General features: G+C 43.9%; 1 protein-coding gene across 1 annotated transcript in view; it reads left to right on the forward strand.

Annotated features, from left to right (window-relative positions):
* The first annotated feature begins 4,628 nt into the window (after positions 1-4,628).
* Positions 4,629-24,082, forward strand: part of ANTXR1 (ANTXR cell adhesion molecule 1) — a 113,559-nt gene continuing 94,105 nt past the window's right edge. The window contains exons 1-6 of the mRNA XM_074164108.1: positions 4,629-5,055; positions 15,880-15,951; positions 16,667-16,738; positions 19,153-19,234; positions 20,450-20,483; positions 22,455-22,534. Of these exons, the coding sequence (XP_074020209.1) occupies positions 4,904-5,055; positions 15,880-15,951; positions 16,667-16,738; positions 19,153-19,234; positions 20,450-20,483; positions 22,455-22,534 (492 nt within the window). The 5' untranslated portion in view covers positions 4,629-4,903. The remainder of the gene's footprint in view (positions 5,056-15,879; positions 15,952-16,666; positions 16,739-19,152; positions 19,235-20,449; positions 20,484-22,454; positions 22,535-24,082) is intronic.

The following is a 24,082-nucleotide window of genomic DNA, read 5'->3' on the forward strand; positions in this document are numbered from 1 at the left end:
GCCAAGCACGGACGCCCAAGAGCTGCTGCACAAAGCCAACCCCAGTGCTGTTCTTCCCTGGCATCTCCTCTTTCGAGAGATTCCTTCTTGACGCTTCAGATGCTGAAACAGATCAATTGGCAACCGGATCTTTCAATTAAAGACCTTTAGCATGGATTAACTCTGGCTACTTTCTCATTACTCTACCCCTTTCTCCCCTGTGAGCGCATCCAGAACAATAATTTGGTTGCATCTCTTCTTCGCCTTGTCAGCCCTTTGAACGCTCTTTTAAAAGACGCAGGGCACACCCATAGAGGTGGGCAGGCGTCAGAGCAAGTACAATATAAATAAGGCAATCTTGGATTGTTGTCACCTAACAACAATTTTCGCCTCCCCAATCCTGCAGCGGACACCCAAACTCACACTTCTTACCGGGTCAAGCCACTGTCTTAGAGAAGAATCACAACTTTAGAGAGAAAGAAACCGGTCCCAAACATTTGATGCTTTCCTCTGTTCTAATAAAAACAGCAGGATGCCCTGAGTCATCCAGGGGAACACAAATCAGTCTTTAAGAAGAACCAGCCCCGCAACGTCTTGTTTCTGTTACCCTCTCACCGATCCCCAGAGGCTTTATTCTGTAGCAATTTGAGATATTGAGTTCCCATTGGCACATCTCAGGCAAAAGCATCTGAATTATCTGGACTCGCGCACGTCAGTACTAGCAGAGGAGAGAGGCAGACAGTACTTTATTGCTGCTAAGCTTCCTTTTTGGGATTACGCAAATTCTTTTAATCCCGTCACACAGCTTCAGTTCACATTTTGCTCAGGCTGAGGCTGAATAAGACAACGAGGCAGGAATCGAAGTTCAGGAGGGATTTTCACTTCTTTTTAGTCGTTATACAGCACCCTAACAAAATCTTTCAGCTCTTTTCATGCCCTGCTTTGCCGCCTTATGGCATTTCTCTATGGAACTCCCCGGCCAGTAGGGACTGGAAAGAAACTTTTTAGTAGTAGTGTGTGCATTTTAATGCCAAGCGTACATGAGTGAGAGGAAAGGAAACTTCAGCCACCTCACAAAGCAAAGAAACCTCTCAGCAGCAACACCAGCAAGTGACACTTAACTTCAGAGAGCAGTTCACGGCACACGTCCACAAAGGCATTGCCCAGGCTCTGATACGCAATGGTTTGGGATTTTGAAAAGCCACCGTTGCACCCTGCAGATACTCATCTGCATTTTGTCCCGGAAATCCTAAAGGTTGCACGAAAAAGTGCCTTACTAAAGACAGCAGGCAATACCCAGACAAAGGAGACCTGTAAACATGATGAGGAGAGGAAAATTAGACAACAGAGCAAAGGCTGAAGAGGAAAAAGTTTTCCATTCGCCACTCCAGTCCACACTCCAGTTTGGAGCACACATCAGGATAATTAACCTCTTCCAAAGAAAGTCTCCAAGGAGGAGCAGGGTCAGCTAAGATCCAGTGCCTCGCCTCCTGGATAAATGGTCACATTCTCCATGTTTACAGCACTTGGAAAAGGGTGAGTCAGACAGTGTGGTAGGATTTGTTTTCAAATCCCGTAGGATTATGTGAAATGTAGTCAGGAACTCTCAATCTTTCATTCCGTGCAGCTCTGCTCCCGCCTGCTGGGCACGTGTGCCTATCCTTTTGCCTTAAAACCAGTGGAAACCAAAGCACAGAAGATCTTAAGATTGTCATTTAAACCAACCATGCTTCATCCGTGCCGTTTGCTTATTCGCTTGCTCAAAGCTTCTAGAGAATCACTGTCACCTTAGACTTGATTGTTTCAGGATTCATGCACCTTAGTGTCTCCAAGGGGTTCATTACTGCTGTCTAAATACCCGGTCAAATTGAACAGGCTCCTAAGGAAAATACTGAGTTTGCATTTTTGTGAGTCCCAGGGGACTGAGAATCCGGACACCTGTGCTGTGCTTTGGCCATGGTCATCAGAGCAGTCAGAGTTTCAAGCTCAGGCTGTTAGAAAATGCTTTTTAACTGAGGGATTTCATTTAAGAAGGGAAGTCAGAGTTAGTAGCCCTCGATAAAAAAGGTAGCGGAACGAACTCGGAACTGCAGAAAAACAATGCAATAGAGCCTCACAGGTTGCAGCAGAGGCAAAATCAAAGCAGGGCAAAGTCAGGTGAAAGCAAGAGCCAAGGGAGTTATTCATCCCCTGAAAAATTAGAGCAATCCAGGGGAAGAAAAAAGCCTTCTTGGCCACTAGGTGTCAGCCTTGAGTTCTTCGGGGTACAATTGACACGACAAGGCAACAACTCACACCCAGGGAAGCCAGGCGTCCTGCGCCTCATGAGACAGTGCAGCTCTGCTGATGCTGTAGAGCTGTGCTGGATTACACCAGCTGAAGACACGGCCAGTGAATTTAAGGACATGCCTACGCTGACGACAGGGAAGAGAGTCCTCTACAATGATAATACGTTAGTTACATCTGGAATATCCGTGCAGGCTGCTGGAACAGCTTCCACAGGTCAGACATGTACAAAGGAGTAGATGATAAAGCAAGAAAACTTGCTGATACCACTTCTGCATCATTTTGCAAATTCTATTCACACACCAAGGGCATCGTTTGGAGCTTAATTAACTATTGAACTGCTACATCTTACTTCTTGTCTATTTGACACAAAGAATACAACACACCCAGTCTCTCCAAGAACTGTTAGGTCTTTCACACAAAAGCTATAGCCTTCATACTATTTTTGTTTCTGGCATTTTTAGTGAGGGAGGGACAGACAGAAATTCCAACACCCCCTCCTGTGTCTCTCAGGAGCTGCCTATTATGGAGCTGCTTTTTTCAAGAGTGTTGATGCTGCTGTTACCAGACCGTAAACAAAAAGAGACATTCTTAAGACAGGCACATGAAGAGGCCTAGCCCTGGAGAAAGTCTCGGTTACAGCACAAAGCACAGTCTTTCACTTTGCCAGCAGCTCCCTCCATCTCAGAATGCTCCAAGCTTCATCTGATGCCTCATTCCTTGGCTTCTGCCCAAGCTTTCCTGGGCCTTCTGTCTGAATCCACAGCTACACAGAGAATCTGATCTCCTCCTCCACTCCCCTTTCCCTCTGCTAGCTTCAGACCACAGTTATTTTCCTGAGGTACAGATTTTTCTTATTATTTTTTTAAACTAGACATTTGTTAACCTCAGGGCCAGTCAGAAACAAATGAAAGAGATTTTCAGTCTCCATCTTTAGGCAGACACAGCTCATAAGCTAGTGACAACAAGGTACTTTACCTAGCTGTGGTAGGAGCCCTAGCTGTACCTCAGATCAGAAGCTGGCCCTAAGTACTTTCCCGAGATGCTCAAAACCAGCACGTCACTCTCCAGGAAGGAAGCTTTTCTTCTACCCTTCTTATTTTTACATCCTCCATCCAGCTCATTTTCTTTGAAAACACTAAAAAAGAATCCATGGACTAGTCTCAGCCCCTTCCTTTGGGCAATATAATCTTTACATACATTCAGCTCTCTACACATAACCCAATGACACGTACAGTCCAAGCCTCATAACTACAAACAGGTTTGTTTCAGAGCATCTTCATGAAGTTTTAAAATGCCCAAACCCTACCAGCTTCCCCAGGACACCTATGCTGGCTACTGGAACTACAGCTCTGCACTTCCCTGTCTCCCAGCAGTTTCATCCCGCAGGATTTAAGCACCAGAATCACCCTGTGATGCAAACCAGCAAGTGGCAGCTCCGACTCTTCACAGCCACCCAGAAAGGAGCAGCTCCCTCCCATTGACCTGCCCAGGGCTGGTGCAGGCGCTAAGCTTCAGCTTAGGCAAGGTCTCAGCTGCCTCAGCACAAGGCTCTCATACACATTCCTGATGTTGTGCCTTATTTCTCTTTGTTGTAGAAAGCCTGGTAGCCTGACACAGAACTTTTCCCTACTCAGCAACGAGCTGTGGTACTACTCTCCTTTCAGACTAGAAGAGAAAGTGAAAAACTCACACCCGCGCTCCCAACTTGTGTTTAGGTTTAGAGTTTAGGTATGGAAGGCCAAAAGATGTTCCTGCAAAACACCTGGTTTCACTCCTGTCTAGCCCCAGAGAAGCTTTGACTTCCAAGGGATCTCCTCTTCCTTCGGGTCCAGTCAGGCTTTGGCAGCAGGACTGTACCATTTGCCCATGTATTACCCACGTTAGAGGTGATGGAGCTGGTGTATTTGCTGAGCACAGGCAGGTGTGGGAGGGAGAACACTCCCAAAGTTTTAATCCTCATTGCAGCAAAGTTCCTGACTTAAACTCAGACGCAGCCTACATGGGAGATAGAGATGCCTCCGCACAGTGCTGCATGGCCGCTGTGAGCAAGCTGCTCTGTCCGTTCCTAAAGCTGCTCTGGTACATGTTTAGTGTCTCATTCGTTGCATGAATGAGATGCTTAAAACCAGTGACTCCAGTAAGCCTGAGTTTTCGCCACAAGGTGGCATTCTCTGAGCTTTTTTGCTAAGGAAAAAAAAAACTTGCCATCCTCAATAATAACAATAATAATTAAGGGGGGGGGGGGGTGCGAGGGGGAAACCTCAGGCCCTCCCTGTAATTTCTGAAGTCTGCGACAAAGCAAGATTTGTTCAGAGGCTGCTCCTCCTCTTGCAGAACAATGGTGCTGCTTTCAGAGAGCTGCAAGTGAGACTGAGGATCAAGTCCCTTTAAAAAAAAAAAAAAGTGAAATACAGTATTGTGCATCTTGAAATCTGAAACCCAAGAAACAGAAGTGCAAGGGAAACAAGGGGAAAAGTCTTGCAGTTCCTGAGGACAACTGTTGCAAGTGGAGTTTTAAGGAATAAAAGATATTTATATACACATTGAAAGGTCATTGAATGGCTTTTGTGGAGAAACCTGTGAAATAAAGGAGCCTGGAAGAAGAGATTTCTTTTTCTCCTCCTCTCTGGATATAATGGCTATTGCAAAGCAAAGCATCTTGAGATTTGGCTTCAAAAGTCTCTTCCTAGCAACTTTTGTGCTGGCCTGTGACGGACAAGGTGGGAAGAGAGAGAATGGTGGTCCTGCCTGTTACGGAGGATTTGATTTGTATTTCATTCTAGACAAGTAAGTCTCTTCTACTCTGCCCCTTTTCAAAGAAATCTTTCTCTAGGCGTGAACTGGAACGGCATATACTGATACCGAGGAGGTTTTCTCTAGATTTTGGTTTTGCAGAAATCACTGTGTCCCTGAGGGACCCAGGAAGCTCCTTACTGCTCTGGCATGGGGTTTTGTTGTGGAAAATTCTTTGCTAGGTCTCGTATATAATCCCATTGTGTTCTGTAAATCAATTTGTTATAAATTTTGCTGTGGTTGCTGTTGAAGCTTTATTGTGTATTTGACCCTATAGTTTCTTAAAAGAGTGGCTGGGAGAAGGGCAGCACCCCGCTCACCTCTGGTTTCCCTATGACCCATGAAGGTTAAGGCACTCAGGAACGCAGGGGTTGGAGAGTTATCATTGCAGGCATTAATTTTGTAGCTGAAAAGGCGGAGGAAATGCTTGTCTGCCTGGAGATATTCTTCTGTAGCACTTGCTCCTTAGCTCTGAATGTTCTAGAGCAACAACTGGCAGGTAACCACTGGGCTCTGAGAGGTGCCTACTCCCTTTGAAAGGGTCTGATTTTGGCCATTGTGATGGAAAACAGCTAGAGCGCCTTATTGAATGAGAGCTTTATTTTCTCTACGCTGAGTCACATTTTCTTTGTTTCCTGTTAATCAAATGCATCTTTTGACTGCTTAACTGTTTATAATGAAGATCACTTCCTACCTCACTTTTTTCATCACCAATTGTGATAGTCTCATCTTCTTGGCACTGATAAGTTTGCCTCTTTACAGGCCTTCAGACTGTAGATGGAGTCATGTGAAATAGGTCTGTGCTGAGCTTTGGAAAGCTTCAGATTGAAGCAATACAACAATTTACAAGAAAGTATGAAAAGGTGCTAGCTAAAAGGATTCTCCTTATTTTCTTGATTAAGAATAGCTTTTTTGAACCAAAGGTTTGGAAATACTGGAGAATATGCATGCCAGAGCCATGGTACTGACATTATTAACCATAAATTTCAGAGACAGGAAAGTATTTTCAACTTGCCAAAAGTGCTCGCGGATGAAGCTTTCTGACTGATCCTCTGGAGTGTTTTGCAGTAGCTCCCACATTCCATTAGTATAAATGACTTGGAATTACATAACACTTTGTTACAAAATACTGGGTAAAATGTAAGACTGAGACACTGGCTATTTTATTAAGCCAATTGTGCTAATGCTCCAGGGGAAAGTTTGTTTTGTTTTGTTTTGTTTTTTTACTGTATACAGTGGAAAGATCTACCTGTCTAATGCATTTTGTTGCTTTGGCTTTTCAGTTCTTTTGCTACATATGAAAAATAACCCAGCAGAGCCTAGTCTGTACTGCGGACAGCTTTTGCAAACTGCATTTCCCTGAAAGTTGAAGCAGGATTGAAGGTTTTCTCAAATCTGATGGATGTGCTGTGTTATACCTCGGATCTAATGTAATTTTAACAGCCACTTATTTCAAGTTCTGTGCTGTCTTCTTACAAAAAGGCATGGCTTTCTAGGGAAAGGGATTATGACTTTAGGTGGAAATATGAGGCTTGGCACAAACTTTAAAGCCAGCAGACTTACCTCAGTGCATGTATCAAGGTATCCAGCAAAAAATCCTGCTTTGACAGTTGCAGGCTTCCAATTTCTGGGATTTTTCTGGTGCAGAAATGAACCAGAATGAAGGGTCTGATGTAAAAATGTCCTTGGTCCCGAGTGGGATTTGGAGGAGAGTTTTGGTGTTTAAACTACTGGGGTGTACAATACACCATGGACCTGATTGTTTAGCCTTTGAGGTGGCTGATGAGTGACTTACTGTTGTGGAGCAGGTTATCCCATACCCTTTATCTTTAAAACTTTCTTTCAGTCCTCAGAGTCTCAACTGGAGTTCTAAAATCCTTAAGTCTTATGCAGCCTGGGTTTTCTACCTTCTAATTATTTAGAGAATGTTTTCAAAAATGCTGCTGAAGTCCTGAGTGCAGAGAGAGGTGGTGCCTATGGAGGCCTTCAGGCAAACTATGAAATGATAATAATAGATTCAGAGCTCACTGCTTTTCTTTGAAATAGCTAAAAAAATGATTAAAAATTATTAAAAGTGATAAAGGACACTGAAGCTTAAGAGATTTGGCTTCTGAAACACAGAATGTTAATTTCAGTGGTGGAAGCAAACCATTAAAATATTGAGCAACCTACTTTCTGGGATCAAAGGAGTAATGTAAAAACAATAAACACAGTCCTGGAAGTCACCTGTGCTAGAGCCCTCTACGAACCCGTTTGCCTCAGTGCCTGGTTGGACTTGGTGATTACTTAAGTCCAGTTAGCACCCTGTGTGTGTGCTGTTTGTAGGGCATGTTCCAGCTTCTGCACTATACACAGTCCTTGTCACAGCGCTGGCTCTTGCAGCATACTTTTGGCCACAAGAAGCCCCTTCAAAGTGGACATGTAACCCACTGGGTCTGGTGTTATAGGCTGTTCTCATGAAGTGATGCTCTAGCTCACTGAAACGTTCTCCTTCGGGGACTCCTGCAAACTTGCTGGGTGAACTGGTGAAGGGAAACCAGGTTTCCTCCAGCTGTGTGCAGACAGCTGGAGCCATGACTCCCTGCAGATGGCGTGCTCAGAGGTCCTGAAGAAAATATTCCATTTCTCATGGTCATGAAGGAGAAAATCCAGCATTCAGCCATTCACAAATAATCCTGTTACACTACACAGCCTTGGTGTGCATGTTAACAAACAGAACAAAAGCTTGAATGATACCAGGCATGCTTGCTAGGTTACTATAGCATCCTTAATCTCTGCGTGTGCACGTGCATGTCTTTTATCACTTCCAAGAGTTCTCACACAGCTTAGGTAGTGATAGAGAAAGCCTCTCGGGCTGTGACTGTTGGACCTCAGGCTAACGGAGTTATGTTCCAAAAGTGATGCAAAGACACCCCAGATGACTGCAGTTCAAGTTGGGCAAACTCCTTGCCAAGTAAAACCGACATTGTCATGCTGCTGTTAGTGCCATACTCCTATTTTGGAGGAAACTAAGGTTTGCCTGCTCTCTTGAGAATTGTTACTTGATATGCAGCAAACTTAAAAGGACAAAAATAGCATTACACATGCAAACACCTAACTTGAAATTGTGAGGTGCCTGACAGCAGGTCCACTGAAGGAATTGTATTCACATGAATTAAGACTGGATTAATTCATTTCTTTTGTACTTTGATTAAAAAAAAAAAAAAAAAAGAAGGGTGGAGAGGGCTACACCTCAAGCTGTACGCTAGAGTACAGTTGTATGCTATTTGCTATTTAGGTTACATGCAGGATTTAGTCATACAGGGTGCTGAGCACCTCTGAGGGGAGGTCAGGACAAGATGAGCCCAGTGTTGTGGAAGGTAAGACCGGCTTACCTTGGGAGAATTGTTGGGAGAGCTGGTCCTAGTTGGCATGTCCCTTTGTGTTACTGTGGTGCTGTGGGGTTTCCTGGGTTGAGGCTCCCTGAGACTGAATGGCAGCAAAACCTATGGCAGAATAGCTTCCAGGCAACTGCTGGAGAGGGTACAGCAGAGGGCTACAAAGATGATGAGGGGCCTGGAGCATCTCTCTCATGAGGAGAGGGTGAGGGACTTGGATCTTTTTAGTCTGGAGAAGACTGAAGGGGGATCTGATCAACACCTGTAAATACTTAAAGGGTGGATTTCAAGAGGATGGGGCCGGTCTTCTTTCAGTAGTGCCCAGGGATAGGACAAGAGGAAATGGGCACAAGCTTGAATATAAGAAGTTCCATCTAAACATGAGGAGGAACTTCTTTACTTTGAAGGTGGCAGAGCACTGGAAGAGGCTGCCCAGAGAGGTGGTGGAGTCTCCTTCTCTGGAGACATTCAAACCCCCCCTGGACATGTTCCTGTGGGACCTGCTCTGGGTGGGCCTGCTTTGGCAGGAGGGTTGGACTGGGTGATCTCCAGAGGTCCCTTCCAACCCCATATCATTCTGTGATTCTGTGATTCTGTAATATGGTGCCAAAGAATTTACAGCCTGGGTGCGAGATAAGATATATGGTCTTCATTAAGGAGGAAGAAGTGAGATGCTGATAAACATTAAGCAAACATTTGTTTTTGTTGACGTTGTTATTCTAAAAATATCATCCATGTGACTAATTAACAAAGACTGTGACTTATGCCTTAACTGACATGGCATCTAGTGCTATAGTATATAAACACCCCACACAGTTGGAAAATTAGGCAGCTCCCAGATTAATTTATATGCAGGCATGGAAGAAGGAATAGCAACAAGTAAGTCTTCTCAGTAATCTTTTGCTGTATCCTCTGTATGTCAAAGGTGTTATTTCCTGTGCTCTTGCCTGTTGTGTGCAAATAGTAGGCATTCAAAGACATGTGCAGAAAACACACAAGGAACTGTACATGTGTGAAATAAAACTTGGCTCCAAAAGATGCTTGGCAAAACGGAGCAAGCAATCCAAGCTGTTTCCTGTGATCCCTTCGTCATTCAGCCAGACAGCTGATCTATTTTTAACCAGTTGTATTGAAGTGAAACTCCTGCTCTAGAGAGGCTAATAGTTGTTTCTTTGAATCTAGCTTTAGTAGCTGTAGTTACCATGACTTAAGCAGGACTAAGTCCAGATTTACACTCAGAGTGTGGAAGAACATAGGGCCACAGTGGGACGGAAAGCAGACTCTGCATCACCAGGCAGGACCTACATGAACCATTTCTGGTTGTGGTGACTCTTCCCCTGGGAAACGTGAGGCCTCCAACAGAGCAAACCACAGGACCTTTCCAGAGCTGAATAATATTCTAGCTGCTCTAACCTGAAGAAATACAAGCCTTTATTAGGTAATGGTAAGAGGAGTGTCTGCAGGAATAGGTTCAAAATCATCTCTGATCTTTGTTGACCACGTCAGTGATTCCTTGACTGTTTTTCTGGAATCATGGGACTGAATCCAGAGCGATGTGTGCATTTTGTTTGGCTGGCAGGGGGCTGCAAGTATATGGAGGGATAGTTTTTGTTTTAGAATGAGGGTTGAGGGATGCTAGCAAGGTAGCCTACAGGAATTTGCACATTCTTATGTCTTTTTGCTTCTTGCCTGAAGGATGTAATTCCCTCCTAAGCCTGCTGTAGGCATGCAGTTGCGATGAGCTAAGTTAGTAAGTGAAATCCTTGCCCATCAAGACCTGTGTACATGTTTTTAGCCAGTGGTGAACCTAAGGTTAACTATTCCTTGGTAAAAGGAGTTGGTGGGAGGTGCCTTGCATTCAGGATGAAGTGCGTGTCTGCAGCACTTTATCTACTACTTGGTGTAAATTCATCCATGGTTACCTGTTTATTGGTTGGGTTTTTTTGTGTATCCCCTGCCTGTCAGGAAGAGGAGAATGTTCTTGGACTGTGATTGAGCTTAGAGGCTTATCCTGCTCTGCTTGTCCTGGACCTCTATAGACCCTGTAACCTCAAATGTTTGGCAAGTATCTCTGGTGAGCTGCTTCATGTGAAGTGTGGCACAAGATAGTAGTGTTTCCTCAAAGAATTGCATCACCTCTCTAACATCTCTGTGTTATGTAGTGTTTTCAAAACTCCTCCTGAAGTATTTGGAAAGAGAAAAGACACTTTATGGCTCATTTGTGTTATTTTTTAAGAGCTGAATGCTGATGCTGCAAAACATCTTGGGTCAGTGCCACCTCTGACAGCTAGCTAGTCCAAAACCATGGAAGTTTAAGAAGAATTTGGATCAACGTCAGTCTTTGCATAGGTGTCTTTATGTACTTCTGTCAGCTGCAGCACACGTAACTGGGGTGAAGTCTTTGTATAAGCTTTGTATCAGGTTGTAGGCTTGATTCTGTTTTCTTCTAGTTAGTGAATTAAAGAAAGCCATGGGTATTCTGAGAAGGTGTAATGACAGAAATGGAAATAAGGAGTATAAAAAGTGCAAGAACATCAAACTATAAGGAGATTTGCGTTGCTGCAGCTTTGGGTTATGGTGCATGTTGTCACAGTGAGCAGGAGAAAAGCACTGGCTGGAGGACAGAGTTCAGAGTATGGCTCTCCGTGTCTGGAACCACAGAGCCATGTAGAGTGTCTCTCTCACCCTTGGATTTAGTTTAGATGTACAAAATTCCAGCACAGTTAACCACAGAATGTATCATTCTCTTGTTAAAGGCATAATAGTTTACTTAATCTTAATTTCCATTGATTGGGCTTTTCTCCAGCAAGAGAATTTGGCATCTTGACGATGAGCCTTTTCTTAAATTACAAGTTTATAGCATCAACCATTCAGCTGCAAAGTATTGACTTGCTGATCATCCTGTTTCTTTGGGGGCATATGAAGAGATAACGATTTTAAATTTGGCTCTTACAGTTAGGCTTTAGAAATACTTGTCTGACTCAGAGTTCTTGGCCTGTCTTATGAGAGGCTTTGCAAGTGACAAGTGTCATTTACTGAAGGGCTTCTGAATAACATAGCCAAAAGCTCTGGAGGTGAGCACTGTAAGCTAATGCTGGTTTTGTAAAACTTCTGTTGTCTGCAAAAGGTTAGTTTTATTGTTTATTTCTATTTTATGCAAAGTGAAGACTGTGAGAAGTCTGAAGCGTGTTTCAGAAGATCATAGAATCAGAGTGGCTAGAGTTGGAAGGGACCTTAAAGATCGTCTAATTCCAAGCCTCCTGCCCTGGGCAGGGACACCTTCCACCAGACCAGGTTGCTCAAAGCCCCCTCCAACCTGGCCTTGAACCCCTCCAGGGATGGGGCAGCCACAGCTTCTCTGGGCAACCTGGGCCAGGCTCTCACCACCCTCACAGCAAAGAACTTCTTCCCCACATCTCAGCTCCATCTCCCCTCTTTCAGTGGCAAACCCTTCCCCCTCCTCCTAGGGCTCCCCTCCCTCATCCAGAGTCCCTCCCCAGCTTTCCTGGAGCCCCCCCCTTGAGGGACTGGAAGGGGCTTCGAGGTCTCCCCGGACCCTTCTCTTCTCCAGGCTGAACCCCCCAACTCTCTCAGCCTGTTCTCACAGCAGAGGGGCTCCAGCCCTCCCAGCATCTCTGTGGCCTCCTCTGGCCCCGCTCCAACAGCTCCATGTCCTTCTGATGTTGGTGGCCTCAGAGCTGGAGGCAGCACTGGGGGGGGGGGGTGTCTCCCCAGAGCTGGAGGCAGAGGGACAGAATCCCCCACCTCACACTGCTGGGGAGGCAGCCCAGGGTGTGGGGGGCTTTCTGGGCTGGCAGTGCACAGTGCCAGATCATGGTGCCAGCCTCATCCCCCAGCACCCCAAGACCTTCTCCTCAGGAGAACTCTCCATCCGTTCACCACCCAGCCTGGACTTACGCTTGGGGTTGCCCCAACCCCATGCTTGTCCTGGTTGAAACTCAGGATGGTTTTATGGGCCCATATCTCAAGCTTGTCCAGGTCCCTCTGGATGGCATCCCTTCCCTCCAACGTGTCAACCACTCCACACAGCTTGGTGTCACTGGCAAACTTGCTGAGGGTGTACTCTATCCCTCTGTCCATATCACCGACAAAGATGTAAAACAGCACCAGTCCCAGTACCGACCCCTGAGCAGCACCACTTGTCACTGGTTGCCACTTGGACATTGAGCTGTTGACCGCAACTCTTTGAGTGTGCCAGTCCAGCAATTCCGTATCCACCGAGCGCTCCATCCATCACATCCATATCTCTCCAATTTAGAGACCAGGATGTCGCATGGGACAGCATCAAATGCTTTGCAGAAGTCCAAGTGGATAACGTCAGTTGCTCCTCCCTTATTCACCAGTGCTGTAATGCCGTCATAGAAGCCACCAAATTTGTCAGGCTCGATGTATTTTACGTATTAGAGGAGTACTTTTTTCTAAATGCAGACCTGGGCATTTGTACCACTGACACCTAGGCTGAACTAGATGGAGAAATTAACTGCAAGTGGACTGCAGGCTGTCCAGCTACAGACAGAAAACTTGCTGTGCTAGAAGGGATTATGTCAGCAAAAGTGTGAGCCTTCATTTTGGTACCCTTTTATAGCTTGCTCTGGTAGAGATGAAGAATAAATGGATTGTAGACTATTCCAGTTGCCCCAGTTCAATGCTTTTGGAACTGAAAGCAGAAACCATCCTCCTTTCATGGGATAGAGTGGATTTGTTTTTATGATTGTGGCAAAGATAAGAAAATAAATGTTTAACCTTCTGCTGCTCTTGAACTTCAGGTTGTTCCCTTTGAGTGTTGATAGTTACGTGGGAAGGTTTAATGGGAAAAGAGCTGTAACTTCAGGCGCTTGGAGTTTTGTTGCAGAGGGCATCGAGATGGGACTGTTGGTGGGAGAACAGAGCAAGGATGATGAAGGGAAGGAGGTGCAGCAGGAGCTGAAGAAATACTTGTGTGAAGAATTAAAAAGCGCTGCTTACCTGAAAAAACTGCCCAAACAATTTAAGACCAGCAGAACAACAGTTGCAAAGGTGAACACTTAAACAGGATGTGCTACTGATGGGCACATCGTTGAATTGAGCTATTGGGTTTTAAGCTTTATTCTAGCAAATGCATTTCCAAAAAAATGCATGACTTCTCAGAGCCATGGAAAATGACAGGAGTTTCAGATGACGGCCTACGTACCTTATCCAGCTCGGTGGCTGGATTTCATTCCCAGCTGCCTTGCTGCAATAGTAATTTTAAGTGATGATCAACGTTTGTTCAGAGGGGAAGAAATAACCCTACTTTTAAAGGCTAATGGAGCTTCTAGGGCAGCGTCCTGTTGCAGGTGGGGACTGGCTAGAGCTTCTGTGCTGGCAGAGCCTGAGAGCTGAGTTTGCCCTTAACATGAACTATAGTATAGTTGTCTTACCTGATGGATGGGAGAAGGTTGGTTAGGGTATACTTATGAAAGTATATGTAGCTTCATGAGTCTGCTAGCAGATGGTTCAGAAGACATGTGAAACTTTAATGAGGTGCACTTTTTTTGCGAGGTGGATATATGGCCTAAAGCAACGGACCTTTCACTGAAGGAGGCGGTAATTGTTTTATGGTTAACAAAGTCTTGGCTTCATGTATCTTCTGGAGACTGATATAACCATTGCTATAAAGTGAAGTGTTTCTTTTATGCCTCACCATGTAAAGACAACAAATACCTATTTTGCAGGCCAGTTCTCGGAAATGATTTGGACTGTTTGGCATTGATGGGACTGGAGTGCCTGTCAAGGTCTCAGAGTTATTCCGTACATCTGAGAGGAATTTGCACCTGGAGTTGAGCATTGTCTCTTTCTTCTATCAGTTGGCAGTTTGGATGCAGCAGGGGTTGTTTCTTGTTTGAGAGCAAGTCCTGATGTACCTCAAACTTCATCTGTTATAAGACACCAATTTTCCCACTGTCTGTGTGGTTTAATCAGTTAATCAAGGCCCTTGCTATTAGTGTTTCCTTGGTCCTCTCCAATACACGTTTGCACAGAGAACAAGTAATGATTTCAAGTCCTGGTCTGATGCGAGGAATGACCCAAGAAGTAATCTAGCACTATTAGCATGTGTTTATCATTAAGTCTCCTCTGCAATCTGTCCCTTATAATCCTGGACAAAACGGGGGTGCCTGTAAGGTTTTCTTTAAAGAGATGTGTTCGGTATCAGGTCTTTTGTGCAACAAGAACCAGAGAGTTCACAATTTTGCCAGATGGTCCATATGCTCTTGTACCCGTGCAAGGGTCCTCACTGCGTGTCATCTAAGGTTGGGACCATCCAGAGAAAGAATGGCTTAAGATATCATGGAGCAAGTGGGTAAGGCCAAGGCTTTTACTGAATGGCTGTAAATGAAAAGCAGGTGTGTGGAGGGAATTTGTAGGACCTGCAGAGTGTGGTCTGGGTGCTCGCTGTGCTGCTCTCTGTGAGCAGGCAGGGGTTGGCTGTGCCAGGTGTGCAGTACTTGGGTGAATCAATTCATGGTGAATGCTTTGCATTCTCAGATCTAAGGTAGAAAAGAGTCAGGACAAATGCCTTTTCTTTCTGTGAAGTGAAAATACATCTTCTCAATTGTTCGTCTTTCCTTCCTCAGCCTGCAGATCAGTGAAGTTTCTATTAGAGCTGGAATGGTTATTTGCCCTATAAATATTTTTAATTGTAGTCAATGAATTAAATAAGTGATGACACAATTATTTTCCAACTCTAGGAAGGATTTTTTTTCCAATATTAATATTCCAGTGTTCATAGAAATGCTCATGCCAGAAGGGGCATTTAGTGCTGAAAGATTCCGATTAACCTAATTTTTTCCTGATTCTCACAACAAAAAGAAGAATAATCCAGTGCCATTATAGTCCATGTTTTTTCCTCTGAGGAGCAAAATTAATTTGTTTTGCCTTTAACTGAGGTGTGAAAGAATTAGCCAGAATAGTCGCGATGCAGACCTAAGTTGTTTTACTTTTCATAGTCTCTAGCACAGTGGAAATGCTAGAGAAGCTTAATAATCTGTTCCTCCAACTGCACTTTATTCTCAAAATACGCTTGAGCTAAAAGCTCTGCATAATGGTAAGGCAAGTGAGTTGGTGGAATTAATCTAAAATCTACTGTGCAGAGAGACAAGTCTTCACTCACGCAGGGTTTATTTATTTAAGGCTGTGCTAAAGGTCTAGCATAACTGCCTTATGTTATTGCCAAGTGTAGCCTCAAACACTTGCTTAGAGCGTAAATTATTTTTGCTATTCAAAGTAAAGTAGGAAATGTCATTTACAGTTTAATACCTCTTTATAGGAAGAATATGGACAGTGAGTGGTAAACAAAATAAAAAGAAATGACTAGCTGAGCAATGTGTAACAAAGGATTAGTCTGGGAAAACTACCATAGCAGTAATTAAACTAGTCTCTCCTGTAATAATTGTTTCCCTAGATCAGGAAGCGTCCTGCACCATTGGAATGAAATATATCATTTTGTGGAACATTTGGCCCGCAAGTTCATAAGGTAAGAAGTGCCGCTTTGCAGATAAGGCTGTGAGGAGGGGAGGGTGCCAGTGGTGAGGAGACGTGCTCTGAGGCGCAGTCAAGTAGCACATGCTGCTTTCCACCAGGGGACCTGCTGCAGAAAGTTCTTAACGCTTTTCTCAGATCATCCCATGGACTGCTTTTCCCCAAATCTCTGTTGTGCAGAAAATAGGGGTAGAAAAGCTAATTGTTTCCTTTTCTCCTGCCTGGCTTCCATGGATCAAATTGTATTTTTGTGGGGAAGGAATCCTCTTGTTTCTGAGATAGCTGGCTGCCGCCTGAGGTACAGAGGTTTGGGTCTGCAGGGAGAGGCCTGAGGCTGTAGCTTTCAGGCACTGAATGCCTTGAGACTGGATGAAAAACCTCCCAGGCCAGTGGGTGGAATTTGTTATGATAAACATAATTAGGCTTCCTTCATCTCCATGGTGATACCAGGATGCACTTAAGCCTTTCTTGCTTTAGCAATCCTTAGGTCATGATGCAAGTGCTATTGGCATCTTTTAGAAGGATTCCTCATGGTTTGCCTTGACTAGGAAGGCCCAGGGCAAAACACCTTTTGCTGCTCAGTCCTATCTTTTATCCAGCCAAGTGATAATCTGGATAGCAGTGAGAGCACCCTGTGTTTGATGTTGCGTGTACAGTAAACTCTGGTCTGGACCATTGAAATAATTTACTTTTTTTCTCTCCTTCTCCAGCCCTCAGCTGAGGATGTCCTTCATTGTTTTTTCAACTAGAGGGACAATTCTAATGAGGTTAACAGAAGACAGGTAAGAAGAGGCATAAAGGTGCACAGCAGCTTTTGTCTCCTTGTTGTGGCTTCCTTTACCTTTCCTGCTCAATGATTTCCAGTCCACTGTGAGCAGTTGTGACACCTTTGTGCTTCTCAATTTGTTTGAATCACCTGCCCATTTTCACCTATGACACTCATTCTGCTAGAAAGTATTAAGGCCTCTTAAGGCAGAGGTTGCCTCCTTACTTTTAACTTCTAAATGTCTTTCTGTCAGCAACTAAGGTTTTAACTCAAACTGCTCTCTTTGAGGGAGTCTGCCTTCCACAGATTTTCAGGCTTTTGTCAGAGAACAAGAGCCTTGTTACCTTTGAAACATCCTTAGGGAGTTTGTTCTGCAAACAAATAGGTGAAACTCCCTTCCCATAAAAACAAACTTGAAAGCTGTAGGTGATACCCATATTCTTGAGGTAGAGGTGAACATGATTTCTTTGGAGGTCTGAAGGTATGTTATAAGCAAACAGTGTTTAGGATGGATTACAAGGGTGTGTATTTTTTGGTAATGACAGTTTGATTGCCATGATTCTGAAGCATGTTCCTGTCAACCCCTTGTATATCCCCAAGTTAATTCCAGTAAAATCTATGGGATGGATTTAGGTTTTTTTAACTCTGACTCCAAGGAGAGCTGGATGAGGTCCTTTAATCGCTTTTGCTTCCTCTGTTAACTTCATTGCCACGTGGAGCAAAAAATATATGTAACACATGTGAAGGCTGTATAAGTCAGCATGTGTTTTACATATTGGATGCCTATGAAATTGCATACCAGAGCAGCTACTATAGAGAAATGGATAGGAAACTGGCTGCTTTCCTGAAGAGCAGTCCACATGCATACCAGCCTTGACAAATGCATTAAACCCAGCCAGCCTAAGCACCACTTGCCACTTACTGCAATAGTAAGTACAAAGAGAATTAGCCGTATTTACCTCAATGCCAGAGGAAAACCTGTTCCCTTCCTCTTTCTGTCACCCATCCTGTGAGCACACCCCATTGCAAAGATCTCTGGTCAGTTAAAGCTCGAAGCTGTGAGACATAAGTCTGAGGACTGACAAACAAGGTGTGGGCTTCATGCTAGTCTTTTAGTTGACACCAGCCTTTGTTAATAGGGAAGCTGGGGTGGTGGCAGAACCTCTTCTACCTTGCCCATGCCTCCATGTGGTATATCAGCATCTGAACATGAAGATTGAGGGTGCTTAGCATCCCTTTTGGAAAAACTCTGTGCATCTAATGAGACTGGATTGACTGATTTTAAAAACCTTTGCTGTTTGTCTTAAAATTTCAGTGTTCATGTTTGAAAAATGGTTCTGATCACAGGAAATGCTCTTGATTTTTATGCTCAGCTTTGGCTTGGTATGTGCATGGGAAGCTGAATGGAGGAAATATCTGTCCCTAGCCCAGCTATGATATACAGCTCAGTGCATAACCAGTTTGGGATATCGCAGGTACAGAATGGGTTCTTGAATGTTTAATAATTCAATCTATTGCAAAAGCAAATACTCCCATGTCCTTTGTGGGAGTTACTGCTCTGCAGACTGGCTAATGTTAAGCCCTGCTGCAACCAGCCTCACAAATGTGAGATAGAGAATGTGATGATCACACAAACTGGATTGTCTGGAACAGTTAAAAAATGCTGGGACAAAACAGACTTCTGGCATTTGATCTTGCAATGCCAGTGTGGTCCTGCCTGCAGTGACTGAATCTGTCTCCCATGAAGATTGTACAATTTGCTCAGAGATACACCCCACACATCACGGGGTTTTATCTTGGTATTAAAGTCTTCTGGCCTCTACTCAGCTTCCAGAGTTTGGTGTCTGCAACTGAGTGGAACAACAAATGGGTGCCCACTCCATTTATCCTCCAGTTGATCTGTCCCTTTGCCTGGGATTTCTTAAAAGAATGAAACAGACACCCTGAATCCTAATAAGCTACTGGGAATGGCTTTAATCTTCAAGGCAGTTTGAACAGGAACTGAAGGTGTAACGTCCAAATAATCTGGAGTTGCCAGGGTGGTTTGAGATTGTGCCATTTTTTGTGGCTGTTTGATTGCATGTGTCCAGTCAAGTCAGCAAGCGAGGAAATTGAGCCAGGTGCAGGTCAGCTGCTCTGTCTCTGCATCAGTTTTCACCAAGATTACACAGGGGCTATTTATTTAGAAATAAATGGATGGATATTGTCTTAGGAGAGGCTGCTGTTGTGATGTTTTCCCCAGGCTGTGGGAACAAAGGTTTCTACCCAGACATTACCTTAGCCCCATAACATTACCTCAGCCTATATAAACACTGGGTTAGCTCTTTTTCCCCCTCTCTCTATCTGGTTCTGCCATGCTTGTCTCCCCCTGGACATTAGCTCCTGATAAATTTGATCTTGGCTCTAACAATGCACCTGCTTTCCTTTCAGGGAACAGATACGCCAGGGTCTGGAAGAGCTGCAGAAAGTCCTTCCGGGAGGTGACACATACATGCATGAAGGATTTGAAAGGGTAACTAGATGCATGCTATAGTGCCTCTAAACCCTGTCTGGGCGCTGCTCAGGAAATGTTACACAAAGGGATCTAGTTAATATTTCTCTGGTAGGTAAGTGGGGTTGTTTCCCTTTTATACAGTAGGAACCCTGAAGTGTACACATTCAGTGTTGGAGCTGGTTCAAGGGAGCTGCAAACCCCACTACTTATCTTGATGCCTTCAGCTTCTCTGGAGAGAGCTGCCTTTTCAGATTAGGACAAGGCAGAAGGCTTTGGCATTGCAGTCCAACATGGAACCATGTTGAGGAAAGGTGGAAAGCTGTCTAGAGTCCTGCATGGGTGCTCTAGTGGGCTTGTTAGAGTTGGGTGGGGGCTCAGGCCATGGCTCTAGCCTGTTCTCACTGCTGGGCAAATGATGCTGCCCAGAAGTTATTGCCTGCTCTGATCTTCTCCTCCTGTATACTTTACAAGCTCAGCAGTTTCTTTAGACCTGAACTCCCTCGCACTTCTGCACCCGCATGCGTTTGGGAGAACTGTGGAACTGTCTGCCTATTGAAATGCCTATTGAAACTGCGTGTGAACACACACTAAGGAGTCAGGTGACCTGACAGATGGTGGCTCTTAACTTGGAGTCCAGACCCAAATCCCAGAGCCTGGTGACTTCCAGAACCTTGCAGGAGAAGTCCAAACAACCAAATTTAAATTCAGAACAGAATCAAAATTTGTAAACCAAATATGTTCAGGGTGGCGTCCTCTTTAATTTTGAATTGATGCCCCCTGAAGCGTTTGCCCTTCTTCCTTGCAGAATTTGCTTGTGCATAGATCAAGTGGGAGACAGAAGCATAACAACATTTCGCTGCAGTTGTTTTATTTGCAATTAGAGCAGTTGATCTAGAGGTGATGGGAATACTTATCAATGGACCTGGGACATTTCTCAAGGGGAAGATGAATGTGATTTTCAGACAGCAGAATAGTGGGAGATTGCATTATTGTTGGCCAATGACTTAGGGTTGGTTTCACTGAGTTATGCTTTAGATAAGACCTTGAAGTAAGGTGATCAAAAACTATAGGCCAGAAACTTGTTCTGTGAAGCAGATATCTCTGAAAGTAGAGTTGATGTGCAGAGACAACCTTGACATCACTGCCATTTTCTCTTTCTTTCTGGTGCATGTGTAGATGCCCACAAAGTATTAATATTAATTTATTGCTAATAATCTTCTGATTTAATTTCAGGCAAGTGAACAGATTTACTATGAAAATGTTCACGGTGAGAGACTTTCTTGATCCATTGAATGTTGTTTTTTTCTCTTTCTCTTCGACTGGTAACTTTAATAGATTGGAAATGCAGCTTCACTGCGGGAAAGGCGGGGGGTGACTCCTATTCTTACAGGAATGCAATGCTCTTCAGGGTAGTTGTTCCTAAAAAGGAAAAAGAACAGGTGGAGCTTTAAGGAGCCAGACCTGGAATTAATGTGTTTCAGGCCAAAAGTGAGAAGCCAGGCTGACTGAAGGTGCCTACTCTTACCAAAACTGTCTGGTACTGTATTTTGTTCTTTTTCCTTGAGGACTCAGGTAACTGTTTCTTCTTCCTCCTGAAACATGAATCTGTGGAGATGCCCTTGGGTAAAAGTTTTCTTCAATAAGCAATTATTAAATCCTGTAGTAAGTGCAGACAATTTCAAAACTGTTTGTCCTTTCCTTCTTTGTAATTAATGTAAAAACTTTCTGCACTCCAACGCCTGAAGTAGAAATAGAAACATTGCTTCTTGGAACCCAAAAAACAGGCAATCAGATGTTTGAGTACAAACCCAGTCCTAATGGGTTTGCAGGGCCACTCAAGAATAAAACGAAGTAGTGAATAAGTCCACACAGCTTTGGGACTCCCCTGTAAAGTATGATGGCAGAAGAATGGAATAGATAGCTAGAACAATTAGATTTGGGATTGATAATGCTTTTACATGCTGGTATACACATTTGATATAAACAGGTTGCCACCATACACAAGAAGCAGTGGACAACTGAGTCCTCAAGTTTGAATGTTGGCCTGTGTATTTTGTCTTTATTAGTTCTCTGGGTGATTGTCCTTGTTGCACTAAAAGAAGTGTTTATACCACCTGCAGTAGGTCCAAAGGCTCCTGCAGTAGTCAATGGAGGGAGAAAGGCCTCTCTGGAGGTCATTTGGGCTCCTAAGTTTGTACAAGAAGTGCTCACTTTTCTCCACTTCCTACAGAAAGAGCCTACACACTTGAGTTAGGCACCTGCAACACCAATGACCCTGCGTGGTGCTTATTGTTTGTCAAACACTCGACAAATAAGCATCATTGCCACATTATTTAAAATTAGGGATTCCTAAGTGGCACCAAGGAAATTAGGTGTCAGTTTTCTGTTCTGCAGTGATTGAAGAAGTAGTTTGTTTGGATTTTTGTCTCTTCAGCAACAGCTTGTTAAAGGCATAGCTACTCATAATGGCAGGATAATGCCCTAGATGGGGGAAGGAATTTAAAGGTTGATAATTTACACACCTTGACATATTTAGCCTTCCTTTATCTTTCCATAACAGTGCTTGTGCAAGATGTACCTACAGAGGTCCTTCACATCTGTAGCAAGTCTATTGTCAGAAATATGAATTAATTCTGTTTGGCCACACCTGAAAACTTGTAAAAACACACTTGTAAAAACACTTGTGTAAACACAAACTTGTAAAACCCAAGGTATAATCAATGCAAGGGAAAGACTGCAAGGTTTAACTATTGTTGCTGAAATATGCTACGTAGGAAGGTTGAAGATTTTAAAGCCACTTTCCTACCATATCTGTTTAAACCCCAATTGAGCTTTTTATCACAGCTGAAAAAAATCTCTAGATTTCTTGAATTGACAGCATTAGTAAAATCAGGAAAAAACTAGGAATGCTTTGCATATTTTTTTTTTGATGGCTGCAGTCTAACCTACTGGTCTGAAATATTGAAATAGTTGTGAGGGGCTCTCAGTTAAAAATCCTTGGCACGTCAAAGGAGTGTGGTATAAATCTGGTACTGAAGGCATGTGCCAGAGAGGAAAAAGTGTGCAGAAATTCACGTCTTCTGAAAACTGATTGGCTGAAGGGAGGTGAGGACATGGGCTTGATTTCCACTGTTTCTGGTCCTTTAAGTGTGCTAACAGGTCATTAGCAGGATGTTTTCTAGGATAGTTTAACAAATAGAGCTCAAAACCAAGGGACTAATGGAGTTTGTGTATTCAGGTTACAGAACTGCAAGTGTCATCATTGCACTGACAGATGGAGAACTCCATGAAGACCTATTTTTCTACTCGGAGAGGGAGGTAAGTGTCTTACACATTTTTAGCCAGGGGGGAGTGAAATGTCTGGGCTCGTTGCTTTGAAGGGAAAAGATAGGGAAAATCTTTTTCCCTAGTACCAAAACTGCCCTTTGGTGCTTTTTAGATGTGAATATTAAGTATAAACATTAATAATAGCAATGCTTCTGACATCAAAACTGAGACTGTTCATAGGAAAGGAGACAGGTTTAAGCTTCCAGTTTAAAAAACAAAAACAAAAACAAACAAACAAACAAAACTGAACAAAAACCCAAACCAACAAAAAACCAAACCAAACCAACAAAAAACCTCAAACAGCTGAAAAGTTTCCATATTTACTGGATTGTTCTGGGAAATACCTGAATCTTCTCACTTTGACTTTTCTGCTTTCACAAAAAGTAAAGATCACAGAAAGCGGATGACTGTTGTTCCTATAATCTTCTGTCACATCAGAAAGCCTTTCAGGTGATCAAATTCAGAATTTCCACAAGTGTTTCCAGGATTCAAGCGTGTATTCTCAACACCTGCATTAAATTAGCGTATTATGCCAAATGTTAGATAAGCAGTAGGTTGAGCACTTGAAAGCTTTGCTGTATTGTGTTCCTACTGGTGTCCTTTTGATAGTCATCTTTGAAAGGATGAACCAATTTTCACTTGTCAGTCAAACAGATTAAGATGACCTAAGCTGGGAAGATGGTCTTGTTACATGAATTTCCTATGGACAGATTTTTTCCTCTCAATCTGGCCAAAGTGCAGCTTTAAATCCAATAACAACAAAAAGAATAGGTTTGTAGAATAAAATATGTTCTGCTACAGCACAAACGTCATGAATCTAGAGTTCCCCTCCTTACTGTTCATCTCCTTTTCTTCCCTTCTGAAATCAAAAATCCACAAGAAAAACAAGTTTGTTTTTAGAGGTGAACGAACAAGTTGAGAGGTCAGAAGTGTTCTATGTGTTTTGGTTTGGGGAGGAACAGTTAGTGAAGTTGGAGGCCTGTAACCAGTGGTGTCCCCCAGGGGTCAATACTCGGCCCAGTCCTGTTCAACATATTCATCAATGACCTGGACGAGGGGACAGAGTGTATCCTCAGCAAGTTTGCTGATGATACCAAACTGGGAGGGCTGGCCGACACTCCAGAGGGCTGTGCCGCCATCCAGCATGACCTGAACAGGCTGGAGAGCTGGGTGGAGAAGAACCTAATGAGGTTCAACAAGGGCAAATGTAGGGTCCTGCACCTGGGGAGCAAGAACCCCAGGCACCAATATAGGTTATGGATGGACCTTCTGGAAAGCACTTCTGAGGAGAGGGATCTGGGAGTCCTGGTGGACAGCAAACTTTCCATGAGCCAGCAATGTGCCCTTGTCACCAAGAGGGCCAATGGGATCCTGGGCTGCGTAGGGAAGAGTGTGGCCAGTAGGTCGAGGGAGGTCATTCTCCCCCTCTACTCTGTACTGGTGAGGCCACAACTGGAATACTGCATCCAGTTCTGGGCTCCCCAGTTCAAGAGAGACAGGGAACTACTGGAGAGAGTCCAACATAGGGCAACTAAGATG

The sequence above is a fragment of the Numenius arquata genome, chromosome 26 (assembly GCF_964106895.1).
Source record: "Numenius arquata chromosome 26, bNumArq3.hap1.1, whole genome shotgun sequence".
NCBI classification, from domain to species: Eukaryota; Metazoa; Chordata; class Aves; order Charadriiformes; family Scolopacidae; genus Numenius; species Numenius arquata.